Source organism: Vipera ursinii, assembly GCF_947247035.1.
Source record: "Vipera ursinii genome assembly, chromosome: Z".
NCBI lineage: Eukaryota > Metazoa > Chordata > Lepidosauria > Squamata > Viperidae > Vipera > Vipera ursinii.
Window position 1 is genome coordinate 11,592,657 of NC_139517.1, and position 25,994 is coordinate 11,618,650.

General features: G+C 38.5%; 3 protein-coding genes and 1 pseudogene across 4 annotated transcripts; all 4 read right to left on the minus strand.

Moving 5' to 3' along the window:
* Nucleotides 1–206: 206 nt before the first annotated feature.
* Nucleotides 207–1,140, minus strand: LOC310649971 (olfactory receptor 10P1-like; annotated as a pseudogene). The gene has a single exon. The product of its transcript is annotated as an olfactory receptor 10P1-like (transcript).
* Nucleotides 1,141–7,420: 6,280 nt separating this feature from the next.
* Nucleotides 7,421–8,362, minus strand: LOC310648567 (olfactory receptor 10AG1-like; the record flags this gene model as incomplete). The annotated part of the gene is made up of 1 exon (XM_083376470.1): nt 7,421–8,362. The coding sequence occupies one exon, from the start codon at nt 8,360–8,362 to the stop codon at nt 7,421–7,423; it is 942 nt and encodes a 313-aa protein (XP_083232596.1).
* Nucleotides 8,363–14,308: 5,946 nt separating this feature from the next.
* LOC310649972 (olfactory receptor 10AG1-like) lies at nt 14,309–15,319 on the minus strand (the record flags this gene model as incomplete). Its single annotated transcript, XM_083378803.1, has 1 exon — nt 14,309–15,319. One exon carries the CDS (start codon nt 15,317–15,319, stop codon nt 14,309–14,311), a length of 1,011 nt encoding a protein of 336 aa, XP_083234929.1.
* Nucleotides 15,320–24,946: 9,627 nt separating this feature from the next.
* On the minus strand, nt 24,947–25,882 carry LOC310649973 (olfactory receptor 10A4-like; the record flags this gene model as incomplete). The annotated part of the gene is made up of 1 exon (XM_083378804.1): nt 24,947–25,882. One exon carries the CDS (start codon nt 25,880–25,882, stop codon nt 24,947–24,949), a length of 936 nt encoding a protein of 311 aa, XP_083234930.1.
* Nucleotides 25,883–25,994: the final 112 nt, after the last annotated feature.

Below are 25,994 nucleotides of genomic sequence, written 5' to 3' on the forward strand. Positions count from 1 at the left end.
GGCAGCCTTCCTTGTAATCCTTTACTTATATACTGCCAGAATAATCCATTACAGTTCACTTTCATTTAAGGAAATCTATTCCAAGCTCTGTGTTAGTCCAGACTTAAGAGGAACACCTGCAGTGGTAGCTTCTAAGGTTTTCTCTACAAATATATGTGGGACAACTGTAACCTGATAAAACTAATTGATACAATTCAATTGTTACCTTAGAAGGTCTGTTTCTTTTGTAATGATTTCATGAAAGCAGCTTTTATCTCTTTATTCCTCAAGCTGTAAATGATGGGGTTCAAGCTTGGGGTCACTACTGTGTAAAGCAGCGCAAAAATCCTGTTATTTTCTACAGAATAGGCTGAGTTGGGACGAAGGTAAGTAAAAATGATAGTTCCGTAGAAAATGAAGACAACCGTGAGATGTGAGGAACAAGTGGAGAATGCTTTACGCCTGTCCTTGGCCAGTGGCATCATGAGAATAGTGGAGATGATGAGGATGTAGGAATAGAGGATTAGCAAAAAGAGTATCACGTCAGCTACCACTGTCAATGTAGAAATGGTCACCTCATTTTTGTAGGTATAGGTGGAGGCCAGCCTTAGAACAGGCATAAGGTCACAGAAGAAATGGCTAATTTGATTTGACCTACAGAAGGGAAAAGTAAAGATTAAAACTGAGTACCCCAAGCTTACAAAAACACCAGTGGCCCATGACACAGCAGCAAGCATAGCACCTTCCCTGAGGTTCATGATATATGGGTACTGCAAGGGTTTGCAAATGGCAACATAGCGGTCATATGCCATGACACAAAGAAGACAACACTCAGTGACACCAAAGAAGGAAGAAATACATTTGACATCCACAGCCCCAAAAGGATATAGTCTGCTTCTCTGATAATAAGTTCACTAACATCTTTGGGCTGATGGAAGAGGTGTAGCCAATTTCCAAAAAGGACAAGTTCCAGAGGAAGAAGTACATTGGGGTGTGAAGTGTGGGACTGACAATGGTGAGGAGTAAAACCAAACCATTGCCCATCAAGGCTATGAGGTAGAATGTGAGAATGAGGGAAAACAGAAGTTCCTGCCAAGTCTGGAAATCTGAGAAGCCCAACAGGACAATTTCGGCGAGACAGGACTGGTTGTGTTTTTTCATGGTATCATTCATGTTAAAACCTGGGAACAAAAGAAGACTGTTAATAAAGAATTAAAGAATTATTCTTAACAATTCAATAGGATTCTCACACTAAAAACCTGTCTCTTGTTTCCTTCATTTTTATTCGTAAGGAGCAAATTGGATCAAATCTTTAGAATTAAGGAAACAATTAAATTGTTTAATTAAATTTAAGCAATTAAATTCTGTTTTTAAATTTATTTCATATGCACTTTGCATTTGATTATATCATACTAGTCAACCATTCAAGGAACCTTTTCTGACAACTCATTTATGGATATTTTCAGAACTGAACCTGCTTTGAGATTATGACTAGCAATTGTAAAATCCTCAGGTACCTGGAAGATTGCAATTCCAAGGAAACCAATTTATGATAAAGCCAGCTCAATTTCCCATTAAACACAATTAGTTTTAATCATTTATCACCCATTGTAATCCATTCATGTTATATAAAGAATGTCCTTTTCCATCTAGACAGGAACATAAAAATCTGCAGAAATTTCAGGCATCATCTCTCTCTGGTTCAAAAGAATTAAATGCTAATGCATGGGCAAAAAATTTTAAGCTAAAACTCTCATAGCATTCTATTTAGCATCATTTAAAAATTAAATTCTCTGTCTTCAATATGCATAGTATCAGGAATCAAACTACCAAACCTGACCTTTGGTAAATTATGAGATTTGATCTTATTTTGTGAATGTTTTTCTGATGATTTCAAATAGATGAGATATTTCTTCTTAAAGAGAATTCAGAATGCTGTAGTATTTAGTGGCAACTTGAGGATTTGAAGATTTGTCTGTCATACCTAAGTCTTTATGCAATCTGTCCTCTGGAAAAAAAAATATTTGATACTTTAGGCTACATACATCGACTGACATCAATGACTTTGAAAGAGCCACTAGATTCCCAGAGGATCCCAAACTCCAGGGAGACTGGGGAACTTTTTCTCTAACAATGTCCCATGAGAGAAGCCCAAGGATTCATCCTGGGGATTTGGTAAAAGAATACCAGAGGGCAATCTAAACCTGGGTAAAATCATTCCTTTCAGCAGTTAATAAATCCTTTGGCCTCAGACACTGGATAGTTTTATGTCCAATTTCAATGGTTCTGTTTGCCATGTTTGCTTATGTCAGGGGTCTTCCAACTTGGCTCTTTTATGACTTGTGGACTTCAACTCCCAGAATTCCTCAGCCAGTGTGCCTGGCTGAGGAATTTTGGGAGTTGAAGTCCACAAGTCATAAAAGGGCCAAGTTGGAAGACCCTGGCTTATATGAACTGGAATGACAGTTTGTGTAGTAGTTAAGGCATCAATCTACTGTAGATATGGAGAGACTGTGAATTCTTGTCCCATCTTAGGCATGATGTAACCTTGGACCAGCTGCTCTCTCTCAGGTGTAAGAAATAGACAATGGCAGCTTGTTTCAGAAAACTTACCAAGAAAAGTGCAGGGACATGTCCTGATAATCACCAAGAGCCAACACAAGTCCAAAGGATAATGCCTTGAGTGGCATAATTAATATTGTTGCTATATTTCCTGCCATAGACATGAATAACCACATAGAAGCTATTTGCACAAAACACTATTGTCTCACCTTCTTCCCAGAACTACAGATATGCCTATTAATTTAGTTCCATTCATATTTCTCCCATACTCATTGATACACTATTTGAATCTCAAATGCCATGTTTCATCCTTCATAAATTAAACTGTTCCATCTGGCTGGTTTTAACAATAGTGTGTTACCAAAATTGTAAATGAGGAGCTGGCATTCATTTTAACCATCAGTCTTGACTTTTGCACTTGGGAATGCATGAACTGCTGTTCTCATAATAGCAGACTTATCATGTTAATACATATCAAGTGTTTCAGAGAGAATCTCAGCATAGGAAGTGTTTATTCACGTTATGCATGCATCTAAATTTGAAAACTGGCCTCACCCAGCCAAGACTTTATATGGCTCATGTCGTAAAAGAAGACTGATTGAATGAACCTTTATTGTCAAAGTACAACCATGTATACATTGAGATTGGCTGAGCCTCCCTTCGTGCCCCCACCCCCAACTTACAGTGACACAAACCCTCCATCTTACTACACCATGTGAGCTAATTGCACAACACACCGGCCTTGCAAATCAATCATACATAAGGTTTATAAAATTATATCCTGTTCAAAAGCCTAACAGCCCATGGATAAAAGCTGTTCTATACTTGTATATCTCCTACCCGATGGTAGGAGAGTAAAGAGATACCGTCCAGGGTATGAGTCATCCCTGAGAATTTTCCTCACTCTTCCAAGGCACCGAGCCCTGGCGATGTCATCCAGTGGTGTCAGGGGACAGCCCACAATGCCTTGTGCTGTACTCATCACCCTCTGTAATGCTTTCCTATCCGTGGCTGTCAGACCAGCATACCAAACCACAATACAATACGAGAGGACGGTCTCTATAGTAGACCGGTAAAAGAGGGTCATTAGCTGTTTTTCTACCCTGTTCTTCCACAAGTCCCTGAGAAAGTGAAGTCTCTGTTGGGCCTTTCTGGCCACCTGGGTTGTATTAACTTTCCAGGTAAGATCTTCGCAGAGATAGACTCCCAGAAATTTAAAGGAGGAAACTCTCTCCACACAGTCCTCCTCGATGTAAAGTGGGGCGGGTTCCTCCTTTTTCCTCCGGAAGTCTAGCACCATCTCTTTCATCTTGCCGATGTTCAGGTGCAAGTTGTTGTTACAACACCATATGGATAGTTTTTGTACCTTCGACCTGTATGATATCTTCTGCCCTGAAAGTATTAATTAAAAGAAGCATCATAATGATCTTTATAAACATTGACAAGGACATTCCTGACTGGATGAGACCAGGTCTCCAGAGGGAGAGCGAGCGGCCTGTTTCAAAGTCCCTACTATGAAGGAGAACTATAGCATATCCTCCTGGCTCATATGCTCCTGGCCAAAGTCTCTTGCAGAGGATATCTTCTAACACGTCAGGAGGAATAAAACTTCAAGGGAGCTGATTCAGGGTAAAAAACAAATCTGTTATCATCCCATTTATTACAGATGGAACCTATTCTGCCTTTTCAATAGTCAGAAGATAAATACTTTTATCCATCTGTCCATCACTCAGGTTGACTCAGTCTTCTATCCTTCCGAGGTTGGTAAAATGAGGACCCAGATTGTTGGGGGCAATAGGCTGACTTTGTAAACTGCTTAGAGAGGGCTGTAAAGCACTGTGAAGCAGTATATAAGTCTAAGTGCCATTGCTAAATGCTGTCACAGCATAATTTCATGGATTATGTGTTCCACCCTTCAGAGAAGTGGGTGATTCAGTAGATTCTAAAATGACAATAAAAAAAAATCTCCAATTTTGGAAAATCATTTTTAAAAATGGCTTTTTAGACAAACATCTATGAGGGCAAAATGTAACTCATTGCTCAACACTCAATGCAACTAAACCCCCACCTGTTTACATAACTTATGGCACTCAATGATTAGATTTTGGGTCATGATTCAGATAAAGATAAATTATAAATACTGATTGAGTTACAAAGAATGGAACATTTCCAGTATTCCTGGGAAACTCAGTTGGTAAATATTACTGTATCACAGAATATGTTTAATTCAATCTTATCTCAAAGGAAATTATTGATCAAGATCCTGTGCTGTCTGTTGACACCTTAATATTTACTTTGAAAATCCATGGCATAAATCTGTAGTGGTAGTACTCGACGTACGATTACAATTGAGCCCAAAATTTCAGTTGTTAAGTGAGACATTTGTTAAGTAAGTTTTACCCCATTTTACAATCTTTCTTGCCAGAGTTGTTAAGTGAATCACAGCAGTTGATAAGTTAGTAACATTGCTGTTAAGTGAATCTGGCTTCCCCATTGATTTTGCTTGTCAGAAGGTCGCAAAAGGGGATCACATGACCTTGGGACACAGCAAAGGTCATAAATGTGAACCAGTTGCAAAGCATCTGGAATTTGATCACATGATCATGGGGGTTCTGCAAAGCTCATATCTGTGAAAAACGGTCATAAGTCCCAATTTTCGGTTCCATTCTAACTTTGAACTGTCACTAAATGAACTGTTGTAAGTCGAGGACTACCTGTATTGTACACTATTTGCAGTCATTGCTGGTTTAGGAGGCACTGTCCATGATCACCCAAGCTTTACTCTCTTCCCAGCTGGAGTACCACAATGGAGTCTATATGCGGCTGCCCTTGAAAAGTGTCAATCTTGAAGTTTGCTTTGCTGGTGCAACAATTATTGTTCCTTAGCTTGCCAATGAACTTGTGGGGAGGATGAGGAAATGGAATACAGGCTACAGAGATAAAGAAGGCAGACCGTGAGAATCAAGGATGATTCACCAAGTGCCTGACCCGACTCAGAGACATTTTCTCATAACAATATGATTGCACCTAATTGGGCAATGTGACCTGTTCATCGATGGGAGGGGGAATTCTATTCGTTTAATTCTAAGGGTTTGGGCTGGCATTTGCTAGAGCTGGTTTTGCTTTCATACATGCCGAAATGATATACACAATAAAGTTTTACATTAAGAGATCAGAATGTCTCAAAGGTGTTTGCTTGCTTGGGTTCATCAGTCGGAACCATGACAGAAAAGTTCTGCCTGGCACACAATGTGGCACTCAGTGTAAATTTTGAGTACATAATGGGATGTCCAGATAAAATCCTTCTATGTGAGGTGCACTTGCTCCCTGCATGACACAGGTCACTAGCAAAGTGGGTGGTGGGACAAAAAGCTTATTACTTTTTATTCCCTTTAATTTTTGTCATTCAACTCATAAATTTCTGCTTTAAAAAGTGTAATCAAACTGAGATTTGATTCTCTAAGGCATCAAATTCTTTTCTTTTTTTTCTCTGATTGCTTATACGTATGTGGCGATTCTATTGCATTCCATTAATAAATTCCTAATTGCAAATGTAGCAAATTTATAATTTATAATTCTTTCTTTTTTTATTCCACTCATCTGGCATATTCATTCCCCTCATAACTGTTTTAAGAATATCCCAGTTTGTTCATACAAGTGGTCCTTGATATTCAGCAACAGCTGAGTCCAAAATTTCCATTAAGTTAGTAACATGATTATGGAGTGAATCTGATTTCACCATTGACTGCTTGTCAGAAGATTACATAATCCCAGGACACTGCAATCGTCATAAATACATGCCAGTTGTTGAGAATTTTGATCACATGACCATGGGGATGCTGCAACAGTTATACATGTGAAAAACAGCCATGTCACTTTTTTCAATACTGTTGTAACTTCGAATGGTCACTAAACAAATGGTTGTAAGTCAAGGACTACCTGTAGAGACATTTGTATTATATCATTTTCCTGAAAAAGGTATTGAAAGATTGGTATATGTTGCTTAGCTGATGCCATACATTACAAAGCGGTAATGGTTTAAAACCACCTATGGTAGAGGAATGTGGTTTAGTCCTCCATTTTAAAGTTACAAGCATAGGCACAATTTCTCCTCTCTGTAAATATTTTAGAGAAGTTTTATCTACTCAGATATAATCTATTGTTAAATGACTGCCAGTGTAAAAAGCAAGCTCATCTGCTAAAAAGCACTCATGATTTCCACAACAGCTACAAAATTGTATTTACACATTGAATTCTGAAATTTCTTAATTCCCATTCATTTTTTTTATTTTGGGTAGGAAATAGACTGATACCTATAGATACTTTCACTATATTAATCTTAACATTATCTTCTCAGAGTGGACTTTAATATAACTGGTCCAAGTCCTTCGGGAGATAGGGCGGCATATAAGTCCCAATAATAAATAAAATAAATAAATAATAAATATATTTTTTTTAAAAAAATACACTTGTAATGGACAAAGAGTTATCAGTTCCTCAATAGGAAAGGATGTTGACATTGTTCTTGCAATGAGCCTGTATGATCTCAAGCTTCTTGTTGCCTACCTTGGTCCTTCTGCCCTAAACACTACCTCCTTCTTCCTCTCACCCTTTTTTCCTCTACATTTTTCAAGCTGTCTAGCAGCATTCCTTGTGAGGAAATAGCCAGTGAATCCTTTACTTACACACCACCAGAATAATCAAGTTGCATTTCCAGTCAGGGTTCTCTTCTTGTTTTGAGTAACTCTGTTCCCAGCTCCATGTTATTACATAGTTATTACACAGCTCTGGTATCTCCTAAGCTTTATTCTACCCATACATACATGTGACAAAAATGTAATCTCATGAAGTGACAAAACTAACCGATACAATTTGATTATTACCTCATGAAGACTGTTTTCTTGATTACTAATTTCATGAAAGCAACTTTTATCTCTTTGTTCCTCAAGCTATAAATGATGGGGTTCAAGCTTGGGGTCACTACTGTGTAAAGCAGGGCAAGAAATCTGTTAGTGTCCACAGAATATTCTGAATTTGGACGAATGTAAGTAAAAATGACAGTTCCGTAGAAAATGAAGACAACAGTGAGATGTGAGGAACATGTGGAAAATGCTTTGCGCCTATTCTTAGCCACTGGCATTCTGAGAATAGTAAAGATAATGAGGATGTAAGAAACAAGAATGAGCAAAAAAGGTGTCAGGTCAACTACCACAGTTAAAATGGCAATGGCCACCTCATTTTTGTAGGTATTGGTGGAAGCCAGTCTCAGAACAGGCATAAGATCACAAAAGAAATGGCTGATTCTATTTGATCCACAGAAGGGAAGGGTGAAGATTGAAATTGAATGCCCCAAACCCAAAGATATACCAATGGCCCATGACACAGCAGCAAGCTTAGCACATTCCCTGTAGTTCATGATATATGGGTACTGCAAGGGTTTGCAAATGGCAACATAGCGGTCATACGCCATGGCACAAAGAAGACAACACTCAGTGACACCGAAGAGAAGGAAAAAACACATTTGACAGCCACAACCCCAAAAGGATATAGTTTGCTTCTCTGATAATAAGTTCACTAGCATCTTTGGGCTGATGGAGGAAGTGTAGCCAATTTCCAAAAAGGACAAGTTCCAGAGGAAGAAGTACATGGGCGTGTGAAGGGTAGGACTGAGAAAGATGAGGAGCAAGATGAAACTGTTGCCTACCAATGCCATAAAATAGAACATTAGGACCAGGCAGAAAAGAAGTTCTCGCATAGACTGGAAATCTGAGAAGCCTAGAAGGATAATCTCGGTGAGACAAGACTGGTTGCCTTTTTTCATGGTGTCATCCAGATCAAAGGCTAAAAACAAGAAGAATATTAAATAATGAATTCAACAATTATTCTTTACAGTCGCTAACAATCAAATGTGTTTCTCACATTAGAGACCTATGCATTGCTTCCTTTAGTCTCCTTCCTTCCTTTACTTTGTTTCCTCAGAAATAATAACTTGGATGGTGTCCTACATAAAAGGGAAACTACAGTTTTAATTTAGCACCATGTCTATTTTGGCTACGATGAATTCATCCTAATGAGTCATCTAAACAATTCTAGGATCTTGGACCAGCCTAGATTGGATCATTCTAGGCTCCTTTCTCAGAAGTAATTTGTCAAAATTGTCAATCTTAAGACTTTTCAACTGATCTTCTTTTAGTTATTTAATTGAAGGTGCCACCCTTTTACATTTTCTTTTGTTGGTTGGTTGGTTTCAGTCCAAATTTTAGACTGTTTATGGAGATTCTGGCTGGAAATGCTGAATCCTGGAGTAGATGGAGTATTGGAGAAAACTGATTTAGATCAAAATCAGCTTCATTTTCCATTAAATGCAATTTGTACCCACATGATCACTGGGTACACGTTACCATCAGTGATCAGCCATTCCTGTTAGATAAAGACTGCTTTTTTTTCTATCTAGACTGAGCATCAAAATGTGCAGAAGTATCAGTCATCGTCTTCCCCAGGTTCAAAAGTATTAAATGACAATGCATGAGCAAACAGTTGAGAATAAAACTCTTGCAATATTTCACTCATTTAAAAGCAAATGTTTCTTATCTTGAGCATGCTCCATATAAGGAATCAAACCACCAAACACAATCTTTGATAAAATATGAGGTATTAATCTTATGGCAAACTGCTTCTGAAAAACCTTGCCAAGAAAACAGCAGAAACTTGTCCAGGCAGAGTCAAAGAATCAGACAGGATTGAAGAGAAGAGAGATATTTATGTGGATTTCTAGAAGATCTGAAATCCCAGAGAAACTGGAGGACTTTTTCTTTAACAAGGTTTCAGAACAGAAGTACAAGGAGACTTCCTGGGGATTTGGTAAATGAATTACCAGAGGACAACGTGGATCTTGGGGAACATCTTACAGCAGAATAACGAAACCCTGTGGCCTCGAATGCTGGAAGTTTTGTCCTAAAGTTGCTTTTCACGAGGCAACTAGACTTTCTTGTTTTTCTTTGTTTTGCTTCTCATCCAATAAGCTTCTTCAGTTCTGACTGGATGGTGAGGAATGGAAGCTCCATTCCTCACCATCCAGTCAGAGCTGAAGAAGCTTCTTGAATGAGAAATGAAACATCTTCAAAGAAAAACAAGGAAGTCCAGTTGCCTCATAAAAAGGCCTCTTTAGGATAACTATGACCTGGATGACTGAGAATCTCCATAGATATTCAGCTGGATATTTTGGTTTACAGTTACCTGATCATTAGAAGGGACACGGTGGCTCAGTGGGTTAGGACGCTGAACTTGTCGATCGGAAGGTCGGCAGTTTGGCGGGTTGAATCCCGAGTGCCGCGTAGCAGAGTGAGCGCCTGTTACTCGTCCCAGCTTCTGCCCACCTAGCAGTTCGAAAGCACGTAAAAATGCAAGTAGAAAAATAGGGACCTCTAAGGTGGGAAGGTAACAGCGTTCCGTGCTAGTCATGCCGGCCACATGACCACGGAGACGTCCTCGGACAAGCGCTGGCTCTTCGGCTATGAAACGGAGATGAGCACCGGCCCCTAGAGTCAGAAACGACTAGCACGCATGTGCGGGGGAACCTTTACCTTTACCTTACCTACCTGATCATTTGCCATGTGGCTGGTCATACAGAAATTGTATTCCAAAAAAATAAAACTTACCAGTGGCATAATTTATATTGTCCCACCACGGGGATCAAAAACCACATAGAAAATCTTCGGGCAGAGCATCATTTTTAATTTGTCTCATCCTGTTTCCTACAGAAACACCATATATTTTCAACTCCATTCATATTTCTTCACAATGGGAATCTTAAAATGTGTGGTTTGTTCTTCCTACTTCAATTATTCATAGTGTTGATTTTAACCCTGGTGAGTCACCCAGAATTGCCCTGTCACAGATCTTGAACCTCTGTCAATCAGTCATGGCTTTTGTAACCTTGAAAGTGCATGAACAGCTCTTTTTAAGATAGCAGAAGTTGAAAGAGGATCTTGGCCAAAAAAAGCATTTATTGATAATATGAAGTCATCTAAATTTAAAAAGCTATTCTTTTTAAAAAAAATGTATTGGTTTTTATAGGTTTGGGAAAGGGAGTGAAAGGGTGGGGATTAGGGTTAGGGTACAGGGAAGGTTGGGGTGAGGGTTGGGGTTTCCCCCAATAACATTCAATATTTGGCAAACAGCATATTGTCTGGGTAAAGATATATATGAATAAGAATAATAAAACTAATGATTGATAACAATAATAGTTATAGTAAGTTATCATAAACAATGTTAAGTTTTCAATCCATAGTATTTTTTCTTACTAAAATAAAGTCAAATTACATATCACATTCCTTTCCCTCTAATGCATTTATCTAGCCATTGATAAAATTTATTCCAAGTTCTATAATAAACTGAGTGCTCTTTCTCTTTAATCTCTAAATTTAATCTATCCATTTCTGCACAATCTAATATTTTCTTAATTACTACTTCTTCAGTCGGTAAATTTTCATTTTTCCAATATTGGGCATACATAATTCTCGCTGCTGTTAGTACAAGTAATATTATATATCCGCTCTCCTTATCATAGTTGGGACCTATCATTCCTAACAAAAACAATTTTGGTTTAAATTCTATTTGTTTTTTAATTATCTTCTCCAACAATAATTGTATCTTAAGCCAGAACCTCTTAGCTTTAGGACCAGGTATGATAATAAATACCTGGTCTTTGATTGCATTTCCAACAAATATTTGAAGTATTTTTAAACATTTTTGCTAATCTCACTAGTGTCATGTGCCATCTATAAAACATTTTATACAAATTTTCTTTATATGATACAGCTTTACTTAATCTAATATTTCTGTCCCATAATTTTTCCCATTCTTCAAACTCTACAGTATGTCCAGGGCTTTTTTTCTCATAGAACGCTCAGAACGGAGTTCCGGCACCTTTTTTGGATGGAACTTTGTAGAGTAGGCAAGGCGGGTTGTATGACATGTGTGAGTTCCGGCACCTTTTTCTTTTACAAAAAAAGCACTGACTATGTCCAACATTTTTTGCCCATGTTATCAATGTTTCTTTGACTTGTTCTTCCTCCATCTTTAAATTAAGCAGAAATCTATAGAGTTTTTTAATCAGCTTTTCATCTGTTTTTAACAATAACAAGTGGGGCCCACTGCTTCTTTGCAATAATCAAGGGACGAATATTCTTTATCATCTACCCACTACAGCAGAATTTCAGAAATTATCCATTCCACCCTTCCTTCAAAGAACAACATGGAAGTAAACAGTAATAAAGCTCTGCAAATAAAACTCCCATTTCCTAACCAAAGAAACATTTTAAAAATGACTTTTAGACAAAAGACTATAGGGGAATGATCTTACCAACCAAGCATGTAGAAATAATGTGTAGCACATGGTGGTTACTTATTTTTATTGTTTACAGTAATGTTCAAATAAATGATGACTGTTGACCAAATTAAAAACAATGGAGATTTTTCAGCATTCTTTGGATATAGAATGCTGCATATGAAAGCATTGTAGAAGAGACTTAATTCAATCTTATTTCAAAGAATGTTATTGATCAAGATCTTTTGCTATATGTTGACACCTTGCTGTTTGCTTTTAAAATCAGTTAGTCCTACAAGATGAGTATTTTCAGAGAGATGACATGACTTTGACTTATAGGATTCAGGGATTCTGCCTAAAGAAGAGATAGCAAGTAGCAGCCATAGCCAGGACAACTTGTGTATAAATCCATCTTGTGTACCACTACTGGCCATTTTTGAATTAGGAGCCATTGCTCATTAGTACTCATGCCTTAGTCGCTTCTTGAAGGGACTACTTCAGGGGTCTTCAAACCTGGTCCTTTTACAACTTGTGGACTTCAACTCCCAGAATTCCTCAGCCAGCATGCCAGGAATTCTGGGATTTGAAGTCCACAAGTCATAAAACGGCCAGGTTTGAAGACCCCTGGACTACTATAATGGATTCTACACGTGGCTGCCTTTCAGAAAACCTTCAGAAGCTGCAATCAGTTCAGAAAAACTTTGTGCAATTTTCTGGTCCATTAAGGAACATCCACATAAAACCATTACTTTGTGAACCAGTCTGGCTCAGAAAGCTTCAGGTGCAGTTCAAATGCTGATTATCACCTTTTAATCCCTGCATGGCACAGAGATAAGTTACTTATAAGACCAAATGTCTCCAGTAGTTTGTGCTGGTCCCACCAGATCCAGCAGGACAGGCATACTATGAGTCCCTTCTGTGTAGCCATGATACTTTATGGGATAGAGAAGGCATATCTTCTGCGCAGTGAGTGTGTCCTATGGAACAGCCCCACTTTGATGGTCAATGACACCATTGGCCTTCCTAAATTCCTGGGTTTTCCCTCACTCCTTAGGAAAGTATGTTGGTAGAGTCCCATGGGAGGGGTGTGTTTTATCTTGTAAGAATAAGTATACTTAGTGTGGCAGTTTTTTCTAATTACCTTGATTTCCTAGATCATTTAGGAATGCATGATGCCTTATATCAGCTATCATCCAGTAAATAACAAGCAGATGAGCATGTTGTGTGGAATTATTATTCCCATGTTTAACCATCTGATCTACATCAGACATGTCAAACTCGCAATGTCACATTACGTCGCGCAACGTATTGGAGCTTTTTCGCCATTGCCGTTAATAGGGTAGGTGTGGCTTACCGATGACACAACCGGCCCACGGGCTGGCAGTTTGGCACCCCTGATCTACATCCTTTGGAACAAGAAAGTGAAAAGGGCCTAACTGTTCACCAGCTTCAATAGAAGAGAATGTAGATAGCTTGGAGTCCTTGGTGCTCTCTGGCCTTGGGTATTGCTTGCAGACGTTTTATTACCCAACTAGGTAACATCACAAAAGCTGGTGAATGGGAGGTTTATTCCCTATTTATACACAGTAGCTTCCCCTGCCAGTGTTGGAGGAGATATGTTTTTTTCCATAATAGTTCCTTGATCAGGGCATTGTTTTCTACTTGATTGTTTGTCAAGTGTTAATTCCTGCTTATCTGGGTTGTTGGCGAGGATGTGCCCTAGTCTTAACACCAGGGATGTTAACTTTGTGAAGTAAATAAGCAAGTGGCAAAGAAAACATGAGTTCAACAACATGCATGCTCACAGCAGAGTCACCAAAAGTCAAGTAAGTTTAACTTAGGTGGGTTCTAATCCAAAACAGGAGGCACAAGACTGGTCAAACAAAGTTCAAGGATCCAAATGCAGAAGGTTCAAAAGCCATTCCTGGTCTAGAGTCAAAGTCCTGAGGTTTCAAGTTGGGAGACAAGGCATACAGTACAGAATCTGGGTAAACAAACAGTTGTTGCCAACAGAGACGCTGGACCTTGCTGTTCTTAAATGGAAGCAACCCCAATGTTTCTCCTTTGGAAGGGGAAGGTTCCTTTCTTGCATAGAGCCTTAAAAATGCTTTCGCTCTCCTCTGTGAGTCCTTGCTTTGGGAAGTGATGAATCCTCATTTTCAGAGACTAGCAGCAGCTGTGCCTGCTGGCTACTGAATGGCCCCATCTCTGTCTGCAGCTTTTCAGGCAGCAACTCTGGAACTGGATGCTAATTGTCAGTCTCCTCATCTGAACCTGACCTTGCTATGACAGTGACAGCCTTCCTTGTAAGGAACTTGCCAATCAAAATAATAAATTTAGGTTTCCTATCATGGGTCTCCCCTTTTTTGAATAAATCTAGCCCCATCTCTGTGTTCTTCTAAAGTTGACATTCCCTACTGTTATTTTCTAGAGTTGCTTCTACCCATAAACACGTGCACAAGAACAGCCACCATATGAAGAGATGAAACCAACTGATATAAGTGGATTTTTACCTAAGGAAGCCCATAACTTTGCTACTGATTTCTTGAAAGCAGCTTTTAATTCTTTGTTCCTCAAGCTATAAATGATGGGATTCAAGCTGGGGGTCACTACTGTGTAGAGCAGGGCAAGAAACCTGTTATTGTCCTGATAATTTGCTGAGTTGGGATGAATGTAGGCAGCAGTGATTGTTCCATAGTACAGGAGAACAACAGTGAGATGTGAGGAACAAGTGGAAAATGCTTTCTGCCTATTCTTGGCCACTGGAATCATGAGAATAGTAGAGATGATGAGAATGTAGGAAAAAAGGATAAACAGAAGGGGTACCAGGGCAAACACCATGGTTAGTATGGCATTAGCCACTTCATTTTTGTAAGTATTGGTGGAAGTCAGTCTTAAAACAGGCATAATATCACAGAAGAAATGGCTGATTCTATTCAACCCACAGAAAGGAAGGGTGAATATTGAAACAGATTGCCCCAAACCCATTAAAATCCCAAAGACCCATGATGCAGCAACAAATTTAACACATTCTCTGTAGTTCATGATAAATGGGTATTGCAAAGGTTTGCAAATGGCAACGTAGCGATCATAGGCCATGACACAAAGAAGACAACATTCAGTGACACTAAAAAGAACAAAGAAGTACATTTGACAGCCACAGCCCCAAAAGGATATAATCTGGTTCTCTGATAATAAGTCCACTAGCATCTTTGGGCTGATGGAAGAGGTGTAGCCAATTTCCAAAAAGGACAAGTTCCAGAGGAAGAAATACATTGGGGTATGGAGTGTGGGGCTGACAATGGTGAGGATCAAAACAAGACTGTTGCCCATCAAGGCTATGAAGTAGAATATTAGAACCAGGCAAAATAAAAGCTCTTGTCTTGTCTGGAAATCTGAGAAACCTATCAAGATCATCTCAGTCAAACAGGACTGGTTGTCTTTCTTCATAGTATCGTCCAGGTTGAAATCTAAGAAAACAAGAAGAATGTAACATTAAAAACTACGTTCATCTCTTAGCAATTTCAGCTTTGAAAAATAAGAATGGAAAGAGTATTAAAGTCTCTGAACATTGGTTTTTGGAGAATATGCCTGAGGCTATCATGGACTGCCAAGAAAATAAACAAGTGGACCTAACAAGTCAAGCCAGAGTTATCACTTAAGACACAAATCATCAGACTCAAATTATTTTACTTTGAAGGATTTTGTTGAATTTTTTAGGGTTAGGGATAAATAGGATCGGGTTAGGGATTAGGGTTTAGGGTGGGGTTGGGATCAGGATTGGGGTTGGGATTGGGATTAGGACAGGGTTGGGATCAACATTGTGGTTGTTCCCCAATAAAACTTTCATTCTTTAGCAAACAGGCTATTGTCTGGGTACATATGTTCAATTAACAATAGTTAGTATAGTAATAAATAACTGTAGAGAATGTAATAAACAATAATCAAAAACAGTATCAGTTAATCAATAGTCCTTCTTACTAATATATATTCAAAATAACATATCACATTCATTTCTCACTAGTTCGTTTTCCTAACCATTGGTAAAAATTATCCCATGTTCTATAATAAACTGAATCTTCTTTCTCTTTAATCTCTAACGTCAGTCTATCCATTTCTGCACATTCTAAGATTTACTTAATTAAAACCTCTTCAGTTGGTAAGTTTTCATTTTTCCAGTATTGGGCAAATGCTATTCTCACTGCTGTCAATACATGCAATATTAAATATTCATTCTCCTTCTTATAATTAGATCCTAATATTCCTAACAAAAACAATTCTGGCTTAAATTCTATCTGTCTTTTAGTCATCTTTTCCAACCATATATATATATATATATATATATCTTAACCCAAAACTTTTTTGCTTTAGGGCATGTCCACCAGATATGATAGTAAGTACCTGGTCTTTGTTTACATTTCCAACAATTATTTGAAGTATTTTTAAACATTTTCGCTAATCTTACTGGTGTCATATGCCATCTATAAAACATTTTATACAAGTTTTCCTTATATGAGACTGCTTTAGTCAATCTGATATTTTTATCCCATAGTTTCTGCCAGTCTTACAAGTCTATAGAATGTCCGAAGTTTTTTGCCAATGTTATCAGTGTTTCTTTACTTTGGACATATTATGAAAAAAGCTAGGTGTCTGGAAAAACTTTATTGCTGAGAAAGGTGGAAGGAAAGAGAAGAGAAAAACAACCAGCAAGTTATACGGACTAAGTTGCAGTGGCAATAGATGCATCCTTAGAAAACCTGAAGGACCAGATTAGAGACAGATCATCATGCAGACAATTTACAGTCAACACTGACTTGATGGCACCTATTTGATGAATCGATTTTAGCAGTTATTAACAATTAATAGCCTTTTCATACTACATACTTATATCCTACATCCATCACATTTACTCAAAAGTGGTGAATTGGATCAAGTTCTCGAAAATTGGAAAATTTTAATTTAGTGTCCTACATATTTTTTGTAATTATACCACTTTCATGAAATACGCAATCATTCTCACATTTTTTAAAAACTGATTTGTCAGAATTTTCAGTGCTCAGAATTTAAATATGGGCCTCTTGAGTTTAGGGCACAGACTTGATTTCAATAGGACACATCTTTGTTTATTTAATTCAGAGATTCTGGCCATTATAAGAATGAACTCAATTTTTATTGTATTTCCTTGAATTAAAAACGTGTTATAACTATGTTGCTGACAATAAAATTCTCTGAGTATTCCTCAGACTATCATTCAAAAATAAAACTCCCTTTCATGAAGTTGCATATCTGCAGGAACTATCCCACTAAATCTGACCTTGGTAAATTATGAGATATTAATCTTACTTTGTGAATGTTTTTCTGGTGGTTTTTTATAGAGCTGGAATATTTCTTCTTGCTGTAATATTCATTGGTAATTCAAGGTCTTGAAAATTCCCCTTCCTTAGATGAGTCTTTGTACATTCCTTCCTCAGGAAAAAAATGATATACTGGAGGCTGTTTAGAGGAGCTGAATTAACAAGTCTGGAGAAGTCCCTGGACTCCTAGAGGTTCCAAAATTCCAGAGAGACTAGATGACTTTTTCTCTAATAAAGTCTCAGGAAAGGTCCAAGGATTCATTCTGGGAATCAGGTAAATTAATACCAAAAGACAACCTGGACCTAAGGAGAAGCATTCCCTACAGCTGAGTTGGGAAACACAGTGGCTCCAGATACTGGATATTTTCATTTATAATTTCCATGACTCCCTAACCATTTGCCAAGCTAACTCACTCATATAGGGAATTTAAAAGGGACACGGTGGCTCAGTGGGTTAGGACACTGAGCTTGTCGATCAGAAGGTCGGCAGTTTGGCGGGTTGAATCCTGAATGCCGTGTAACAGAGTGAGCGCCTGTTACTCGTCCCAGCTTCTGCCAACCTAGCAGTTCGAAAGCACGTAAAAATGCAAGTAGAAAAATAGGGACCACTACGGTGGGAAGGTAACAGCGCTCCGTGCGCCTTTGGCGTCTAAGTCATGCCGGCCGCATGACCACAGAGATATCCTCGGACAAGCGTTGGCTCTTCGGCTTTGAAATGGAGATGAGCACCAGCCCCTAGAGTCGGAAACGACTAGCACACATGTGCGGGGGAACCTTTACCTTTACCTTTATAGGGAATTTAGTTCAAAAGATGACTACAATGGCATTATAAATATTGTGCCTAAACTTCTTGCCATGGAATCAACAACTGCATGGAAAATCTTTGGGTTGATTTTAATACCTTTCCTCTTCCTTGAGCTCCAGAAAGTTCAATTTTATTTTAATTCTTTTCCCATTTCTGCCATACCACCTGATGTGGATCTCAAAAAGTATAATTTGTTCATAATTAAATATTTACATTGTTGGGTCAACTCTGGTGATTCACCTAGTATCTCATATGATTGGGCAGATGTAAAAATTGAAATGATAAACAAAACAGTCCTGGCTTTTATAGTTTCAAAAGTGCATATTACTATTCCTATAATAGTAGTTTTATCAACTTAGTAGAAATTGGATAGTTCACACAGAATCTAGATGAGAGTATCATTTATTAATGATTTTACTGATACTGAAATTTACCAATTGCTCCATCTAGCCCAGATTCCCAGCCCACATATTGATAAGGGACTGTTTTTATGTTGTTTTTACCTTTTTTATATACTTTGTCAACCCTCTTGTTGAAACTGAAATAATATTTGGAGAATATCCAGAGGAAATTCTGGATTTCTGCATCCAGTGGCAGAAGGGGAGATCTAAGTAGCTACTTCCTTGCATAGTTGTTATGTCATTCAAGTTATAACTACTCCGTCTGCGGATGTTAAATCAGGGATTCAATAGGTTTTTCAGTGAAGAATGAGAATAAAAAATATTTTAATACTGGATAACAAAACATTGATCTCATATAAATGATAAATGGATACAAGGACTTTTAATAAGAAAGAAGAGAGTTAATTTATTGTTGTTGCCATTCTAATAAGAGAGATATATGCAGGAATATTTTTAAAAAAATCAAAATTAGTCTAAAGTTCCTATGTGGTACCATCTCTGAATTCAGTGCTCAGTTGTATATATACTTGAATAAATAATACTGTCTGATATTCCTTTATTTCCCTTTTAATTTAATTTAATTTAATTTAATTAAAGGACTCAGGGCGGTGAACAGGGCGCATATAAAAATACAGATTACAAAAATTAAAAAAAGAATTAAATAAAAGCTAAAACAATAGAATAATATAAAATCCACAATAAAAACCCCAACACATCCCCCATCAGGCCAGGCCGGCTTGTTCAAATAGATAGGTCTTCAGACCGCGTCGGAAGGAGCGAAGGTCAGGTGCCATCCGGAGCTCAACCGGCAGCTGATTCCATAAAGCCGGGGCGCCCACAGAGAAGGCCCTCCCCTGGGGGCCACCAGCCGACATTCTCTGACTGGTGGCACCCTGAGGAGGCCCTCTCTGTGGGAACGCACAGGGCAGAGGGAAGTTGACGCCGGCAGCAGGTGATCCCCAAGGTACTCTGGACCCATGCCATGTAGGGCCTTGAAAGCCATTACCAAAACCTTGAATCTCACCCAGAAGACAACTGGTAGCCAATGCAGCTCGCGGAGCAAAGGTGTAACATGGAAGTACCGGGAAACTCCCAAGACAACTCTCGCGGCTGCATTCTGTACCAGCTGGAGCCTCCGAGTGGTCTTCAAGGGAAGCCCCATGTAGAGAGCGTTGCAGTAGTCCAGACGAGAGGTCACGAGCGCATGAGTGACCGTACACAGGGCATCCCGGTCTAGATATGAAAGTAGTAAATCTCACATGCCTGTTTCTACACCTCAAGTTAGAAGCTACTAAGCCAAATACATCTTCCCAGAAAAAAAAAGCACTGGCACAATTTTATGGTTTCAAATAACACAACTATCCTTTCTAACTTTCTATCAGCTCAGGCACTGGGTGCTCCACCACTGGCGGTTTTTAAGAAGAGATTGGACAACCACTTTTTTGAAATGGTATGAGGTCTTCTGCCTGAGCTGGGAATTGGACTAGAAGACCTTCAAAGTCCCTTCAAAGTCCCTTCAAACTCTGTTATTCTGGTATAAAACTTTGCAAAGACCAAGGAATGTTGGTAAACTTGGAGGAGAAGAAGATAGCACGAGGTGTGCAGAGGTCTGGGAAAGCAAAAGATTGTAACTCCCTACATAGAAATTGTGTTCATAGAATATTACCTTTTTGATTTTCAAATTCCCAACTGACTCCCCATTGTTTCATTCTCACACCCTGACTGTACTGACTTCTTGAAAGCATCTTTTATCTCCTTCCTTTTTCCACCCTTTTCTTTAGACTTTCTGAGCAGGCTAGCAGCTTTCCTTTTCAATAAATGGACAGCTAACCTTTATCTGAATTCTATCAGAATAAAGAACTAAGGTTAACTTCCAGGGCTCTCTCCTTGTTTTAAATAAATCTGTCTGGATCATTCTGCTGTAAAGGGTAAAACATGCCACTAATATATCCATTATTCCTCATAGGTATGTTGATAGCATAGGCATGTTGAAGAGAACAAATCTGTGGATATAATACATTTATTCAGTAAAGACCATCTGTTTCCTTGCTATAGATTTCATGAGAGCAGTTTTTATCTCTTTATTCCTCAAGCTGTAAATGATGGGATTTAAACTTGGGGTCACCACCATCTATTTCCATCAAAGCAAAATTTCAGGAATTATCTGCTGTTCTCTCCAGAGAACTAAATGGTTAAAAAAAACTTTGTTTTTCATAACTTTGTTTGAGACTTTGGAAAAAAAATCAGAGAAGAGGAACTAAGATGATTTAAAGGCCTGGAGACTAAAACATACAAAGAATGGCTGCAGGACTTGGGTTTGGCTAGTCTAAAGAAAAGAAGAAATAGGAGTGAGATGATAGCAGTTTTCCAGTATTTGAGCGGCTGCCACAAAAATTAAGGGGTCAAATTATTCTCCAAAGCACCAGAAGGCAAGACAAGAAACAGTGGATGAAAACTAATCGAGGAGAGAAGCAACCTGGAATTAAGGAGAAACTTCCTAACAGTGAGGACGATTAACCAGTGGAACAGTTTGGCTTCAAAAATCGTGGGCGCTCCATCACTGGAGATTTTTAAGAAGAGACTAGACAATCACTTGTCTGAAATGGTATAGGTTCTCCTGATTAAGCAGGGAGCTGGACTAGAAGATCTCCCAGGTCCCTTCCAGCTTTATTCTATTCTATTCTATTCTGTTCTATTCTATACAAAAATCTAGCAATTCTCCTTCCCATTATCATTAGTAAATCTTTAATGAAAACAGAAACAGCATTTATTCAGAGCACCATAAGGATTACTTCTCTGAAATGAACATACCTCAATATATAAGGGACTATTTTTATGTTAAAAGTTTACAGTTCTCATATAATTTGTCAGTCAATACCACTATGGCTGAGGTCGGTTCTGGAATGACATTTGGGGAATATCCAGAGGATGATCTGGATTTCTGCATCCAGTGGTAGAAGAGGAAACATAACTGGCAACCTCCTTGCATAGTTTATTAGGCCACCCGAGTTATAACTACACCATCTGTAGATATTAAATCAGAGTTTCAATAGGTTTGTCTGTGAAGAATGAGAATAAGAAATATTTCAATAAGGATAACAAAACACTGATATCATATCAATGCCCAAATGGATTACAGAACTTTTTAATAAGAACAGAATTAGTTTAGTTAGTTAGTTGCAATTATAATAAGACTAATATATCAGGGAATATTTAACAAAACAAAAACAAAAATAGACTACAGTTCCTAGGTGGCACCGTCTCTGAAATCAGTGCTCAGTTGTATATGTACTGTCTGATACTCTTTTACCTCCCTTTGTGTGAAAGCTGTAAATCTTTCTACAGTTCAAGTTAGAAGCTCCTAAAGCCAAATACATCTTCTCAAAGAAAATAAAGCATTGGCACAGCTATATGGTTTCAAATTACACAACAATCCTTTCTACAAAAGAGATACTTTTACTCTTTTCCAGAGTAACTAATTATCAACTCAGGCATTAGATGCTCCATCACTGCAGGTTTTTATGAAGAGATTTGACAGCCATTCGTCTGAAATGGTATGGGGTCTCCGGCTCGAGTTGGGGGTTAGACTAGAAGACCTCCAATGGCCTTTCCAACTCTGTTATTCTGTTATAAAACTTTAAGAAGACCAACGAATTGGAGAAGGAGAAGATAACACAAGGTAAGCAGAGGTCTGGAAAAGCAAAAGATTGTAACTCCCTATACAGGACAGGAGGACAGGAAGGCCTGGAGGAACGCTGTCCATAGGGTTGCAATGAGTCGGACATGACTTCGCAGCTAACAACAACAACAACAATACAGAAATTGTGTTCGTGGAATATTGCCTTCTTTTTTTTTCAAAAACCTCCAACTATTTTAGGAGTCTTCCCCACTGCTTCATAGTCACACTATGATTGCTACTGATTTCTTGAAAGCATCTTTTATCTCCTTCCATTGTACCAGAATAATGGACTTAGGTTACCTTTTCAGGGTTCTCTCCTTGTTTTAAATAAATCTGTCACACTTCTGGGTCATTCTTCTATAAAGGGTGAAATATGCCTCTAGTCTAGGGACGCGGTGGCTCAGTGGGTTAGGATGCTGAGCTTGTCGATCAGAAGGTCGGCAGTTTGGCGGGTCGAATCCCGAGTGCCGCGTAACAGAGTGAGCGCCTTTTACACGTCCCAGCTTCTGCCAACCTAGCAGTTCGAAAGCACGTAAAAATGCAAGTAGAAAAATAGGGACCACTACAGTGGGAAGGTAACAGCGCTCTGTGCGCCTTTGGCGTCTAGTCATGCCGGCCACATGACCATGGAGACGTCCTCGGACAAGCGCTGGCTCTTCGGCTTTGAAACGGAGATGAGCACCGGCCCCTAGAGTTGGAAACGACTAGCACGCATGTGCGGGGGAACCTTTACCTTTACCTTTTTATGCCTCTAGTATCCCCTGGCGTCCATTCTCCCACATAAATTTGTGCATGACAACTACATTGTGTTGAAGACATCAAGCCTATGGATCTACTTCAATTATCCTATTGAGAACATCTGTTTCCTTGCTATAGATTTCATGAAAGCAGCTTTTATCTCTTTATTCCTCAAGCTGTAAATTATGGGGTTCAGGCTTGGGGTCACCACTGTGTAGAATAGGGCAAGGAATCTGCTACTGTCCATGGAATATTCTGAGTTGGGACGAATGTAGGTAACAATGCAAGTTCCGTAGAAAATGCAGACCACGGTGAGATGCGAGGAACAAGTGGAAAATGCTTTGCGTCTGTTTTTGGCCAGTGGCATTGTGAGAATAGTGGAAATTATGAGGATGTAGGAAAGAAGGATGAGCAAAAGAGGTACCAGAATAATTAGAACTGTTATTGTGACAATGGCCACCTCATTTCTGTAAGTATTGGTGGAAGCCAGTCTCAGAACAGGCATAATGTCACAGAAGAAATGGCTGATTCTATTTGACCCACAAAAGGGAAGGGTGAAGATTGAAATTGAATGCCCCAGACAGACAGAAACACCAATGGCCCATGATGCAGCAGCAAGCTTAGCACATTTCCTGAGGTTTATGATATATGAGTATTGCAAGGGTTTACAAATGGCAACATAGCGGTCATATGCCATAACACAAAGAAGACAACACTCAGTAATACCAAAGAGAATGAAGAAACTCATTTGACATTCACAGCCCCAAAAGGATATATTCTGGTTCTCTGATAACAAATTGTATCATGAACTACAAGAAATGTGCTAAACTAGCTGTCATCTCATGGGTTTTTGGAATTTCCGTGTGCTTAGGGGAATCTATTTCAATATTCACCCTTCCCTTTTGTGGGTCAAACAGAATCAGTCACTTCTTCTGTGATCTTATGCCTGTTCTGAAACTGACTTCCATTAATACTCACAAAAATGAAGTGGCCAATGCCACCCTAACTGTGAGGCACAAGGTTTATTTTATTTTATTTATTATTATTTTATTAAATACATAATTATTATTTTATTAATACATAAATATTCTAACATTGCTATTATACATATTTGCAATTTACTCAAATTCTTGTATTGTAGTGCACTAATTTATACTTGAATTGTGGAAAACCGCACAAGAGATTTTTTTTTCTTTTTCTGACATAGGATATCAGAAATTAGACGGAATATTATAGAGAAAAGATAAGTGGGAATATTGGATGTGGAGATGGTTTGCCCAATAATTTGGTGTTAAATTGGGAGGAAGCATTGAGGGGATTGGGGGGTAAAATAAATAAATAAATGTGTGTGTCTGTGTGTGCGCACGCATGCATACTGTATATATGCAAATATATTTAAATGCACATATTAACAACAAATTGTCACATTCATAATAATGTTTATTTCTATGTTTTAGTTACATCTACTTCCTATGTGATTGTTATGTTGATTCAATAATAATAATCAAAGAGATTTATAAGCATATATGGTTTAAGTCACTATATCCCTTGTGGGGATCCTTATGGCTCCTGTTTCTACCTGATTTTGACATCACTGTTCCAAGAAAACAGCCAGTCAACACTTTTCTTGCATTCAATCATTATAATAAATTTAGCTTTCCTTTCAAGAGCCTTGGCAACATGATGGTTAGAATATAGTATTGCAGGCTAACTCTGCCCACTGCTAGGAGTTCGATCCTAACAAGCTCAAAGTTGACTCAGCTCCATCCTTCCAAGTTCAGTAAAATTAGAATCCAGATGGTTGGGGGCAATATACTGACAATGTAAATATTTTAGAGACTGCTGTAAAAAAAACTATGAAGCAGCATATGTCTAAATGCTACAGCTATTCATATTCAGGTGTCTTCCTGTCTTTAAATAAATATATCCCCAGATCTGAGTCATTCTAGAATAAACGCTAATAGTAGCCACTGGCATTTCTAGAGTTCCTTCTATTGCATAAATGTTTGGATGAGATGGTGATTTCTCAAAAAGATGAAACTGACTGATATAATGGGATCATGTCAATTATTATTGGATTATTATATTGGATTGTTACCTTTAAAAGACCCATTTCCTTGCTACTGATGTTTTGAAAGCAGCTTTTATCTCTTTATTCCTCAAGCTGTAAATGATGGGGTTCAAGCTTGGGGTCACTACCGTGTAGAGAAGGGCAAGGAACCTGTTATCATCCTCAGAAGATGCTGAATTGGGATGAATGTAAGTAATAATGATGGTTCCAAAGAAAATGAAAACAACAATGAGATGTGAGGAACAAGTGGAAAATGCTTTGTGCCTGTTCGTGGCCACTGGCATTGTGAGAATAGTGGAGACAATGAGGAGGTAAGTAAAGAGGATGAACAAAAGGGGTACCAGGACAAATACCACAGTTAGTGTGGCATTGGCCACTTCATTTTTGTAGGTATTGATAGAAGTCAGTCTCAGAACAGGCATAATATCACAAAAGAAATGGCTGATTCTGTTTGACCCACAGAAGGGAAGAGTGAAGATTGAAATAGATTGTCCCAAACTCACAAAAGCACCAAGGGTCCATGAGATGGCAGCTAGGTTGGCACATTTCTTGTCATTCATGATACAAGGGTATTGCAAGGGTTTGCAAATGGCAACATAACGGTCATACGCCATAGCACAAAGAAGACAACACTCAGTGACACTGAAAAGAAGGAAGAAGCACATTTGACATCCACAGCCCCAAAACAATATAGTCTGATTGTCTGATAACAAATTTACTAGCATCTTTGGGCTGATGGTGGAGGTGTAGCCAATTTCCAAAAAGGACAAGTTCCACAGGAAGAAGTACATTGGGGTGTGGAGTGTGGGATTGGCAATGGTGAGGATCAAAACCAGGCTGTTGCCCATCAAGGCCATCAGGTAGAATATTAGAAGCAGACAAAACAGAAGTTCTTTCATAGACTTAAAATCTGAGAAGCCAAGAAGGATAAACTCATTCAAACAGGACTGGTTGTCCTTTTTCATGATATCATACACATAGAAGTCTGAAAACAGAAAAGGAACATAAAATAAGAATTAAACAATTCTTCTGAAAAATTATTAAATTTTATATAGCGTTCTCAAACTAGACGCGTAT